Source organism: Seriola dumerili, unplaced genomic scaffold, assembly GCF_002260705.1.
Source record: "Seriola dumerili isolate Sdu_G_001 unplaced genomic scaffold, Sdu_1.0 BDQW01000331.1, whole genome shotgun sequence".
NCBI lineage: Eukaryota > Metazoa > Chordata > Actinopteri > Carangiformes > Carangidae > Seriola > Seriola dumerili.
The window spans coordinates 1242532-1255923 of record NW_019174586.1 but is presented as its reverse complement, the minus strand read 5'-3'; the positions used below and the strand labels follow the sequence as shown (position 1 = coordinate 1255923).

The 13392-nt window shown below is 39.0% G+C and overlaps 1 protein-coding gene across 1 annotated transcript in view; it reads right to left on the bottom strand.

Annotated features, from left to right (window-relative positions):
* The window catches only part of LOC111232436 (neuronal acetylcholine receptor subunit alpha-7-like), a 41789-nt gene that overhangs the window by 15589 nt on the left and 12808 nt on the right, over window positions 1-13392 (bottom strand). Inside the window, exons 3-4 of the mRNA XM_022759952.1 lie at window positions 9678-9722; window positions 8540-8649 (exon numbers count right to left, since the gene is read on the bottom strand). Of these exons, the coding sequence (XP_022615673.1) occupies window positions 8540-8649; window positions 9678-9722 (155 nt within the window). The remainder of the gene's footprint in view (window positions 1-8539; window positions 8650-9677; window positions 9723-13392) is intronic.

Sequence of the window (13392 nt, the reverse complement as noted above, 5' to 3'; positions counted from 1 at the left end):
ATGGAAGAAATCCACAATTTCCAGAGGACTGTTTGCTCTAATCATCATGACAAGAGTCTGCACATCTGCCTTGAGACCATATTAAGGAATAAGAAAAGTACTTAGATTAGAAGGATGGGCATTAATTAATAAGAATATATCATTTGTTTTGTAAAAATTAATTAATTAATAATACAATTAGTCATTCCATTAATTCAGCCCATATAGTCACTGTTGTCAGTGCTGTATTTGTATACCTGTGTAAGTGGGCAGTCTGTCTGCTGTTTTGTACCTAACCAGCCACAGCAGTGAGCAGTGAAGTGATGCATCTACCCAGCCATCTGTGGAGCAAACAGCCTGCTGAAATTGAATATTTCATTTCCATACTATGCCAAATATGTAGTAATAGGAACCAAATCAGTGACACGAGAAAAACACTGCAGATGCCTCCTTCAAGGCTCTGCAACTTCACAAACCTTTGGGATGATGTAGTGATATAGGGGACAGGTTTTATGTGAGTTAAAGTGTCAAATATTTTCAGTTTGAGATGGATTTGGCTTCACTTACCAAACACTCAGGTTGTGATGTTGGGGTGACACAAAATTCAATGTCAGGGTCAGTCCAATGCCAATGTTCATTTCAGGTAAAAATTACTGAACAAGAGAGCAAATCCCATCCCATCAAAAATAACATCTGTCAGACATACAGTCGTTAGAGTTAAACATCTTTCTGACGTTACATGACGTCCGGTGCCCGCTGGGAATGACCTAATTGAACAAAACAGGAATCTGTTTTCTCTATGAGATCTGGAGTAGCAAACATGCCTTCGGGGCTCATAGTAACGAAAAAATGCCAAAACCTAACCTTAGCTCCACTCAGATGTGGCACCGCAGTTGAACTCTAATTAAGAATTAAAGAGCAGCTTCCTCTGGTGTCAACAGTGTGAACTCTTAAATAAAGTGCCTGAGGCAAAGTCTTAAACTTGGGGAGATTTTACGCAGTGTCTCCTGTGTTTTTTCCTTTGTGCAGTATGTGTCCAAAATTCTGTTCTCAGACAAAACTGATTCTCCACTCTAGCAAGTAGCTGGACAAAAATTATTCCTTCTCTTCATCTCTCTGTTTTTATTTTACCCGCCTTGCTGAGCCTGTGGGGGAAAACATTAGGGCAGCTGTAGAAAAGATTAGTACTCAACTTTAACCAGTAAATATTAGAAAATTTGTTTTGGACATCCTGTTTCCTCCCACGGAGAATAGTGTTATTTAATTGAATGTCTTAGTTAAAAATTATCTGGATTTACATGACCTCATTTGCAGTTACATAACAGTTGCGCTGTATCTATTTTAATCAGTGGGTTTTATATTTCTCTCAGCTGTTTAACCTGGAAGACAGTTGACTGAATAGTGGATCTTTCCCCACTGTTGACAGTCTGCATGGAGACTAGAGTTTGGGATTTGGAAAACTTCACCACACATGTTGGTCCAAAAAGTAGTAATAAAATATATATATATATATATATATATATATATTTTTTTTTTTTTTTAAACATTATTCAAGATTAGATAGTTTTAAGTATTCATTAAAAATGAAGAGGCAACAAGTCAGCAGCCTTTAATCCATTCACCAATTCATGTTACTGTTGCAAGTATGTTGACATTTGAATGTCATTAACACTCTCCTCCCGAGGCTACAACAGTAGAATGTGAATGTAAAAACTACTCCATACCACTGCATAAAGACTAAAGGAAACTACTGACATTGTAGAAAACTCAATAATAAAGCAGGGGAAATAAGTGAAAACAAAACAGGCACAAATCTCTTCTGTCAGATCTGCTCTCAGTTTACAGCAGTCGGAAAGAATAACAAGTACTAGTGTAAAGTAGTGCAGCGTTTTCATTCAAAACATGCAATACCCCTAACATACGCACACATACACACATTCCTATCAGCCAAATCCAATTTGTCAATGTAGGCCGTACAAAAGCTCTTTAGAGAGAGCGGACAGTCCCTTTCACTTTACAGTCCACACCGACATTAGACTCAAACCAACACACTGAACTCTACATACAGGATAAAGGACCACACAATACACCTATACATGTTCACACACACACACACACACACACACACACACACACACACAATGCATTCCCCTGTGAGAGAGATAACGCCAGTGTGTCTGAAACATCCTGGAGCCTCATGCCTCACGTGGTCTGCATCTTAACAGAACTTGTAACCATTGGAACCATTTTATTTATCCCCGCCTGTGCTCAGATTGAGTGATTTACCTTTTTCAAGGGGGATTAAGTGACGGTTAGGTGTAAATTATGTCTCTACTATGTGTTTATCAGCTGTGGCTCCAGGTGCTGGAAGGGGGAATGTGTGGGTTGGCCAAGGCAGAGCAATACAATGAATTATTCAAGCTTTGGCCTTACTTTATCTGAAGGTGTGTGCTTTTCTGCAATCAGCGCTTACACACATCACAGCAGAGGGTTTTCTGAAGGGTGTGTGAGTGTGTCAGAGGGTGCATACTGTACAAGTTATGTACATGTGCAGAATAAATGAGATGTACCATACAATGCAAGAGTTACTTAAAGATGTAGTCTAAAAAAGACAAATTAGAGCACATAAAGACAACTGTTTAAACATTAAAAGGTAATCAAAGGAAATCAGTCTTAAAATAACCTATTTCATTATAGTTTGCTTGTACTGAAAATAATTGTCTCATTTAATCAGTAGATTTAATTTTATTACTGTTCAGATAAATTATTTGAAGATTTTCAAACAAAACACTTTGGAGTAGTGGGCATTTCACAATGTACACATTTCAGTTATTAAACGTGTACAACTGGACATGTGATAGCCCTGGGAGAATGGGAAGTGATCATATTTGTACAGAGCACCCACACATATACACACATACACACAGGAGAAAGATTACTGTGGACATGAGAGAGTGGGGCAAGGTGTAAACAGAGACTGACCGACAGTGACAATGGTGGCAGTGACTGGTTTCTGCACCATGGGACATGAATCACCATGCTTTCCTCTCACTCACTCAACACCTGCTGTTGCCTTCACACAGGTGCGCGCACACACACACACACACACACACACACACACACACACACACACACACACACACACACAAATGACAAAAAGAAGGAAGTCACAAAGTGTACCTAAGGCAGAAATTAAAAATATGCTCTAATCTGAAGTGACATCATCAAGCCAGACTGGGTGTAACATCACATTTATTATGTACCTGTAAAGTCAACTTTAATAATTCTGGCTGATGCCTGTTATTGTAGAGGCTGAAAGAACAACAAAGAGTTCTTCCTATTAACTTAATGTTATTTCTATGAAAACATTTTTTTTAATATAAATTTGTCAAATCAAAAAGATAATAATGAAAGAGAGTAAAACAATATGTAATTGCACCGGAGGAGAAACGCTAACAGTTTTTTCCTGAAGCTTTTTGACACGCACAGTTGAGAGCTACCCAGGGTCAGCAGAGAGACCCATCAATCCATGTAGATTAAGTCATATCCCTGGAATATAGCAGTCAACTAAACAGCCTCAGGGGGTCCTGACATTAGGCATTCTGTTTGCCAGCCTTAAGGCTCTATGGTTAACTAGATGGACAGGGAAGCTGCAGGCCAGATGTACAGTATTTTTGTAATTTACAGTTGGATGTATTTATTCCTGGAATAGAGGCAGAGAGCATATACACATATTAGCAATGCTGAATGGATTACTTATAAGCATCTTCATCTTCAAATCATAAACTAAGGAAAGAGGGAACAGAAGGCTTGGAAACATTATGTTGCAGCTAATGATATGTTACATCATTTGTTGTACATGTAAATACTTTTTTTTCTCTTTTAATCAAAACCTCAGGCATGTATGCTACTAACTAAAACTGCATGTGAATATGTTATTGTTCAAACCTGCAAATTCTTATGTAGCTATCATGAGAGCTTCATTATTGGATATATTATTTAGTACATCTTTGTATACACACACACACACACACACACACACACACACACACACACACAGAAAAGAAAAGTCTCAGAAAAGACTGTGTCTGACATTGTTCCCACATTCACAAAAAAATGTTGTTAGCTCGTCATCCACATCAGTCCTGAAGACAGTGGATATTTTCCTGTGTTTTATTTCCAGATCATTTATTCATTTAAGTGATCAAAGAAAAGTCATCAAATCTGCCCATCTGTCCATCCATTCAACCATCCATCTCTAGAAAAAAACAACTAAAAAACCCTCCAAGTATCCATTTATTTGATTAATTCCCCTTTCATCTTCATGGCCTGTCACAAAGCTTTGTCTGTGTTGTACATCTATCTTCCCTGCTGGCAGAATTTGGATTCAGTCTGTGCTTTACCTGAGTTGGATGTCCTTCATGTGCCTCATCGATCCCCAGTCAACTGAGACCATTGACTTTTTCCCTCTAATGAGAGAGGAGGTCAACGGCTTGCAAAGCTGTTTCAGATCTGGATATTATTTATACAAACACAATCACACACACGTGCCAAGTCATGCTCACCTGACACACACACACACACACACACACACACACACACACACACACACACACACACAAACACACACACATGCACAGTCATGTGCACACAGGCTGCCAACAGAAAGTTTACAGCTGGGTTCTCTTCAATGAAGTGAGAGCTTCTGTCTGAGTAGACGCCAAACACATTTGTCCTTTTGTCACAACATTATTTTGAATCTCAGTATCTCAAAATATTCAGTTTCTCTCAACTAAACCCATCAATATCTTTGCACTTAATAATAAGAAGGTTCAGTTTTCATGACATGAGTTACGAATTAGTCTGAGCCATTGCTGATAGGCATTGGACACGGAGCGATTATTACTTTTTGATTTGAATCGGATGATGTCAGCTATCAATCACAGGACACAAACCCGAACAAATACGGTGAATAACAAGATAATTTCCCCAGGCAGTATGCATGGATGTGGTGTTGATGGTAAATCCATGAGTCACGGCATAGATTATCCATGCGTGAAACATCATTGTAAGACAGTGTGAGACAGTGTGAGGCGCTGTGAGCACAATGATCTGAAAATATGAAAAGCAATACGAGCGATTTCACACTGGAATAATATATGAGCTGAATGACTCATCACAGACAATATCACATTTTTACAAAAAAAATCTCACTAAAAAATCTCAATTATTATTTTCACACTCCGTATTGACATAGCATCTGACCTCAGCACATCATTAACTTCGTATTAAAACCACAGAAATGAATGAACGGATTTATGGCGAGCGCTTGTCTGAGCAGCATGCTAGTATGCAATTGCTATTCAGCACAGTAAGACTAGCGTGTTATTGGCTGTGCACTGATGGCCCACTGTGTAATGGCGTGTGTGGTGCCATTACTGTGTGTAATTGTGAGATAGTGTGTATATGTGTGTATGCGGTGTGGTGAAGAGTTTACTGCCTGCACGGATTTATTTGAATGTGTTTTTTTTTGTAATTTTGTGCCTGTGTGCACAGGCATTTACAGTGTATTAGTGAGATGAGCGCTCACAGTTGTGTTGGGTAATCAGTTAGGTGTGCATATGTTTGTGTTTCCAGCAGCGATCAATATTATTGCTGAAAACTGTAAATTTTCATTTCTCCTCAGGGTAAACCTTCTGGTTCAGCTGTAAAGTAAATTTTCCCCCTCAGCTTCATGTTACTGACCCTCTCTGCTAAATTCATCAAGGTAAGCAGTAGTCTTAGGCTGAAAACCGGCAACATCAACACTTTAACCGAATCATAAATATATGGCAGTTTTTTTGTTTTCAACCTTGCTTTTGTTGCTAGAAATTACATTTATATAAAACTAATTTGCATCAGCAAATAGGAAATACAATGCTATTAAGAAAATGTATTGTAATCTGCAAACTGTTGATGATTATGTTTAGGCAACTCAAAGTAACTGTTTAAGTTTAGGGAGAGGTGTGGTTGTGGTTAAATGTTGAAAAAGTCAGTGACTCGAAGCACAAGATGGGATGTGTTGTTGCAATGCTGGTCTGTTGGTTGGTCCAGACTCAAATCTCAGGCACATATGTTCTTGCTCTGCGGAGGATGAATCCTAATGACTTTGGTCATCACTTGACGTTTCCTCTAGCACCACCAGCAGATTGAATTTTCCACTTATTCAGTGAAATATCTCAAAATCTGCTAGATCGACTGACAAAATATTGTACATATATTCATGGTTCCCCTCAGGATGAACTGTAATAATTATAATAACTATCATCATAACTGACTGGCTGGTTAATTTGTCCAGTGCTTTGGTTTATGACCAAATACCTGCAAAACTAATGGGATTCCCTTCAGCTGTACTTTGTGGTTAGTGCTAATTAGCAAATATTAGCAAATGTTAGCATGCTAACAAGCTAGACTAAGTGGTGATGATGCTTAACATAGAAAACATTGCACCTACTAAACATCAGTATGTTAGCGTTGTGATTGTGAGCATGTAGTCATGTTAGCATTTAGCTCAAAGAACCATAATTCATACTTCAAGCATCAGTATTTAACCAAAACAACAAACTTTCCCAACCTTAACCAAATGTGTTTGAGGCCTGAACCTCACAACACATCGGATGCAAGACATGCACCCCGTGTCTCTGGTGTCAAAGTCCTTTGCTTTGTACACCCAACCTTCCACTATGACCTCTACCCTATGACTTCCGTGCAATATATGTTTAAAAAATTAGAAGTGAACATAATCCAGACAGAACTAATTTCTACTCCAATCCAGTGTTCGGCAAAACATATTAGTATTATCTAGTGAACAAAATGGTTGTTTTCATGAACAGATTTTGAGCAGGTAGCAGAGTCAGATGCAGCACAAGAGAAGGCAGGTGAATAACTAGCAAAACATAAGCAGGTAGGCTGTGAGAGGAAGGAGAGAGTAACATGCTGACACCTTGACAGACAGAGACAGGTAGATGGGATGATTTATAAAGAGGAGTCAGTGAAGAATCGGAACGATAAAATATGGAGGGAAAGAGTTGATTGAATAGAGTGAATTACAGTGAGACAGTGAGTTATGAAAGAGAGACGGAGGGAGACGCAAATAGAATGAGATGAGAAGAGAGATGGTGAGGCGGGATGGATGATGGAGGGAGAGAGAGGAGTGGAGGCAGAGGGTAAAAGGCAGAGATGGGGAAAGACTGAGATTAGGATGGGTAATCCTGGCGGGTCTAAAAGCTGAGCTTTTAAAATTTGGGTTAATACCCCAAAACCTTTTGTTTTGTCCTTGTGTTCCCTGTAATGTGTGTGTGTTAGTGTGTGTATTGGGGGGAAACACAGACATGAAGAGAAACTGCATGGCCATTTCTCTTTACCTCAGTTAATGTGTTCAAATCTATAAAATCTTCTGTTTTTTGACTATTCTGCACACATTCTAACTGTGTCATTGTCTTTCTCTTTGTGACAGAATCTCTCTATCTTTTCATCTTTAGTTCTCCTCAGCCTCAGACCAGATCATCCATCTCTCACTCAAGCATGCAAACGCAATGCAATTAGTTGTTTTGCAGAGAAACAACTGGCCTACATTTCTAATTGACTCGAGAAAGCCTTGCACAGAAGCGTGAAGAACAGTGGATAAGCAAACAGCACAAATCTGACCTGAATTACAAAATGCAATGAGCTCGCTCAGCCTCATTTATAAAAATAAGGACTTTGACCTCAGCTGTAATGTCTTGTTAATGTGTAAAAAAATAAAAACACTTTTTGTTTTAATTCAGCATTCTGACATCAATAGCTCATTATATATGACATTGGTAACATTATTGTTAATTAGTAAGGCCAAATCAAATCCCCAAGGACATTAACAGCCTTTGCCAACCGTTGTATTACGTTTTAAGAAGTCTGATGGCAGTTTGAGTTGTGACATTTGATATTTTGTTAGTGGCAGATGATGGACAGAGTATAAAATCACTTCCAACTTGTTAATTCTATTCAATTAAGCAAAATGGATGGTCAAAATATGCCTTACTTCTTTTCAATCAATAAGAAAGCTAAATGTGGAATTTAAATACAGTTTTTCTAGTTCTTCTACAGGAGCAAATTTCCATCTGTGAGGAAGTTACAGTTATTGGATGCAGTAGAGTTACTGTCTCCTCCTGTTGCCTGTGTCAATGGGTTTGTGTTTGATTGGGTGTTTGTTTATCAGGTTGGCTTAAAGTAACCCTGATACTGCTATGGTTTGTGGAGATTAAAGACAGGATTTAATATAATAGCAGCGTATCAGAAGGATTAGAGTGATATTTCATTCACTCTTCTCAAAGATAAAAATAGCAAGAAAGCATGCCGTCTCTGCAGGTGTGTTTACCGACTGCAGAGGACTGACAATGTCAGATTACAACACCTATCTTAGCACATTTGACAACAGGAAACAGGAAAAATAAAAATCTAAAACAAAGACAAGAACAAAATCTAAAAAGAACAAAAAAAAAAGGTCACAACCTTTAAGGCTGAGATGAGTAGCAGTAGTTCTAACCTGTTGTAAAGGAGGATGTCAGGGGTCCAGATCTGGTCTGAAGGGAATCGCAGGTTCTGGACGCCAGGGTAGTTTTCTGGATTCCAGCTCAGGTAGATATCGGTCCAGTACTGAGAAAAAAAGAGAGATTTTCACTAAAGACTTTGAGATGACATTACATTCTTTTACAATGGGTGCAATAAGTCTCATCCTCTGCAAAACAAAACCCATAATGTCCAATGACTAGCTGAACTAATTGAATCTATTGAACTCTTACAAGAAAATGGCCTATTCAATAGAAATGAGAAGGGCTGCATCCTGCTGCAGGAAGAAAATGAAAATGGAGGGGTAAAATGATCCTTGTAGTACTGTTTTCTAAAATTAAACAGCAATTCTGAGGTTATCAAGGAAAGAAAGTAAAGGTCATTCCTGAAAATGTGTTTCTAACCACGCAGGCATAACCAATGGGTTCAAAAATGCAACAGTCTATAACCATTTTCAGTCAAACAGCTACATTCAGTGTAAAACTGCTGCTGTGGATTTCATGCACTCACTCTCTTCTTTTAACTCTTTCATTTGAATCCTGGACAGAAACACCTTAACGATGACATCACTATAGAACAATGAGCTAAAGATGGTTCTTCCGCCTGGTTCATGAAAACTGTGTCTTTGTTTAAAAACCTAGCACTGACACATGGGCTAATTGGGCTTGAGGCTGTGAATCTGAATTTTTTGTCCTTTGGCATTAAGTCCATTAACAATCAAATTGACAGCCACTTAATATGCTGCACTCTTCCTCCCTTTTCTTCGTCCTCCATCCCTCATCCCACTCTCTGCTTGACAATCTGCCTGAAGTGATGTTTTCTTGAGTATGCTGATGCCAGCACTGAACATGCATACACAACATCACTGCCCCTCTCTCTTATTCTCTCTCTCGCTCTCTCTCTCTCTCACACACACACACACACACACACACACACACACACACACACACACTTTCTTTAAATTCATTATCATCAACAAGTACTTATTGTAGTGGCACTAGTAAATTGAGAAACACAGCCACAATATCTTTAGATGATAACTGTGTAATAAAATCATAAATATAATCAAAGCATATTAAATTGGGGATAATGTGCCCTTCTCAAACTTGACTCACCAGCTGCAGCCAGGCATTGGTCATCAGCACTTGGTTCTTCTCATCCTGAAGACAGAAACAGAAAAATAGGAAGTGAAAATGAGAAAAGAAATGTTCTTTTGTATAAAAGAACCCAACCAGATAAATCCATATTTAATAGAGTGGAGAAAGGCTTTGTCATCTGCAAGTCCAGTTGTTTTGCATATCCAAAGGAGAACAAACCAGGCTATCCAAAACTGTGAAAGCTGGTTTTATGTAACCAAGTGTAGTTCTGTTGAACGGTTTCACAGTGGAGCCATCTAACAATATACACAGCCCTTTTACAACAACTAAAATACTATAGGTCCCATTGGATTTAAACATTGCCGTTGAACAGCATAATGTCATGGTGGTCCCAATAAACAATGGGACAAATGTAATCATATTAACACAGAGCATTTGTCCAAAATAAAGATAATAAAGCTAAAAATATAAATAAATGGAAACAACGCAGATCGAAGCCACTATCTTTACCAAATAAAGAACGAACTTCAAAAATGTTTTCAAGGTGCATATAGCATTTGGGAAATTATGCTGCTCATATTCTAGCTGGAAGGTGAAATTAACATTTCTGCAAGCATCACAGTTTCTCTGCTCCCAGTGCACAGTGGAAAAGTCAGGAGAGCAGGAATGCCTGCATGGATTCTTTGGTTGAAAGGCGAGTAAGGCTGAATGGGATCAAAGAAGTTTCCCTTTTTTCAACACACTGCATCAGTTTATCCATTTATCTCTCTCTCTCTTTCTCTTTCTTTGTCACTTTTCTGACTTGGAAATGCGGGCACATATGGCAAACCCCTCTACATTGTCTTTTCTGGAAGCAGATGACCCAGATGATGGAGCAAAAGTCACAGCTGGAAGTAATGATTGGAAATGTGTGTCTCTCCAGAGATTTCAAATCCCCCATTGGTTAGTGTGTGTGTGTGTGTGTGTGTGTGTGTGTGTGTGTGTGTGTGTGTGTGTGTGTGTGTGTGTGTGTGTGTGTGTGTGTGTGTGCTTATGTGTTACCATTTTGATGAAGTGATGAAAATAGAATTGTGGGTCATGTAAAATTTATAACCAGAAAATATTAACTTCACTCACTTATTCAAGGTCAGAATGCCAGAATGCCTGCAGCCATATGTGAATAATAGAGCATATAGAGCATATACACAATAAACACACTGACACAGGCTTAACTTTTCTTAATCTACTTGAAGTAAAATATTTATTGTCATCCTCCCATTAAAAGGTCAATCTTGTAACTCTTGTATACTAATATTGATGTATGAAATTGTTAGATGTGACCAAAGGATGTGACTAATCATCTCTGTGTTTTCTGGTAACATGTATTTGATTGGTATCTGTGGGGGAGAGGCTCACAGGCTCATATACTAAAGTAAAACTAGTATGAAATGTATAAAAATCCAAAACTTTGAAAGGCTAACTACACTGCCAAAATACCCAGACTAAAGAGAAACAAAAGTAAATTGAAACTGAAAAATGCATCCATGCAGTCCCCTCTGCAAGTCATCAAATTAACACACAAAAATCTGCTTAGTATTTATCTCCATAATATGTCGACTGATTAACTTTGTCTTTTCTTACTAATTTGTTTTGCCACAGTAGTGTTCCCATGACAAGTCAACAGTAAAATTAAAGTATGCCTGCACACCTCTGGGTCTCAATTACTGCTACACAATTCGAATCAATCTCACACACTGACACAAGCTATTCTCAGTTTTTAGATAAACATCTTTCTATTTTATTTTTATTTTATTTATGGGGTGACAGATCTTTTATGTGGATTGAAATTTGTCTGGCCAGGTTGAATGGGCAAATGTACCCACTCCAGAAATCTTATTCACCATATATAAGCATCCAAACTGCTGGCTGGGCTGAATCCCACCTAAGCGTTACTGCCATCAAAGTGTCAGTGTGACAGTAAGATTACTCCCCACCGTTTTTCCCAGCCCTTCAGGGGATATACAGACAGCTTCTGTCCCATCCTCCTTTTACAGTCTAATGGCCACATAACCACAGTGTGTAAATTGGGTTACTTGTTCCAGTTGACTCTGTTAGGAACTCTAGAGTATGTGAGTTAACATTCATCAATCCACCACTGTCAGACAGACTAGACAACAACAACTACCAAGAACAAGGACTAACAATCCTAAAATTTCCCCGCTGTAAAAAGCACAAGGTCCTGTGTGATGAAGACACACACAAACTGCTGTATCTGTCTTTTCTGACAAATGAAAACTGACATCTGGCTGGTATGATACTCACTTTATGGTATTTAACAAGCTAACACTTCCCTAAACTGCCTTCTGTCTCTGTAGGCTGACAGACAAAAGTTCATACAGCATGCAGAGTGTCTCGAAGGTTTTAGGTTCTCTCTGGTGGGTAATGAGTCGAGGCTTCATTTGAAGGCCCACTGCTATTCTGAGAACAATTTTTACAGTTTGAAAAGTCATTAAAGAGGGTAGACCTGGACTGATTTCTTTTTGGGTCACGGGCCGGAGGGCAGAGAAAGAAATGGTGATTTTCATAAATTGGGAATGTGTCAGCGATGTCAAACTCAGGTAGACACAAAACACTGACAGGACAGTGGCTCTTGAGGAACGTTTGACTCTGATCTCTAATCTACAGACCGGACAACATGAGAAAATATGGATGGGGGAAGTAAATAAGCAAAGCTAACCCGTTCCTTTGGCAACTGCTCCTGAGGACCAAAACACTTAAACTGCCTTAGTTAGTGGAACTGCCAAAAAATATAGATTCATACAGAAACAATAAAACATTAAAGTCAATAACCTAAAACCTACAAAGTGTCAGTTAAAGTAAAGAACATTGAATGAGGATTTTAGAGTCCTCAAAATGTGTATGTGTGTGTGTGTGTGTGTGTGTGTGTGTGTGTGTGTTCCGATGCATGTGGCAGGAATTATTATGTGTCCCAGTCCAGAAGGTCTTTATGTAATAGAAGTCAAACAGCAGAAGTGCATTACTTCCGCCAACATTTAACACTGTTTCATAAGCACAAACCTGCTGCTGGATCTTTCACTTAATTCAATGGGCACCAACAGCTGCAACAACTCTCTCTCAGAAAACACACTATTACAGTAATATGAATAGTCCAGAATGCTGCAGCCTGTCTGGTCATCGATCAGCCTAAAAGGGCACTTGTCACACCACTACTCATCGACCTACGCTGGCTACCCATGGCCGCCCAAATCAAATTCAAGTCACTAATGCTTGTGTACAGAGGGATTTCGAGGTCTTCACCCATCTACTTGAACTCAATTGTACAGGCTTATGCTCTTTCTCGGTCACTACGTTCCTCTGAGGAATGTCGTCTGGCGTTGTTTATGTGACTGCATGTAAGGCAGTCGCAGTCCAGACTGTTCTCATCTGCGGTTCCCCGATGGTGCAACAAGCTACCAAATCCTATCAGAGCAGTCGTCCCTCTCTATCTTCAACAGTCTCTTGAAGACCCAACTATTCTGAGAGCGTCTCTTCTCCTAACATCTCTAACACCCTATCAAGCCTTACTAGTATTCCTATGCACTTTCACTGCACTTCTCTACCTGATCTCCTTGCGCTTGTTGAGTAGATGTAGTGCTTAGTACTTACACTGAGGTCTCCTACTGCACTGATGATTTAGTGTTGTCGCTTTGGATAAAAGCGTCTACCGAATGTGTAAATGTAATGTAATAGTGCC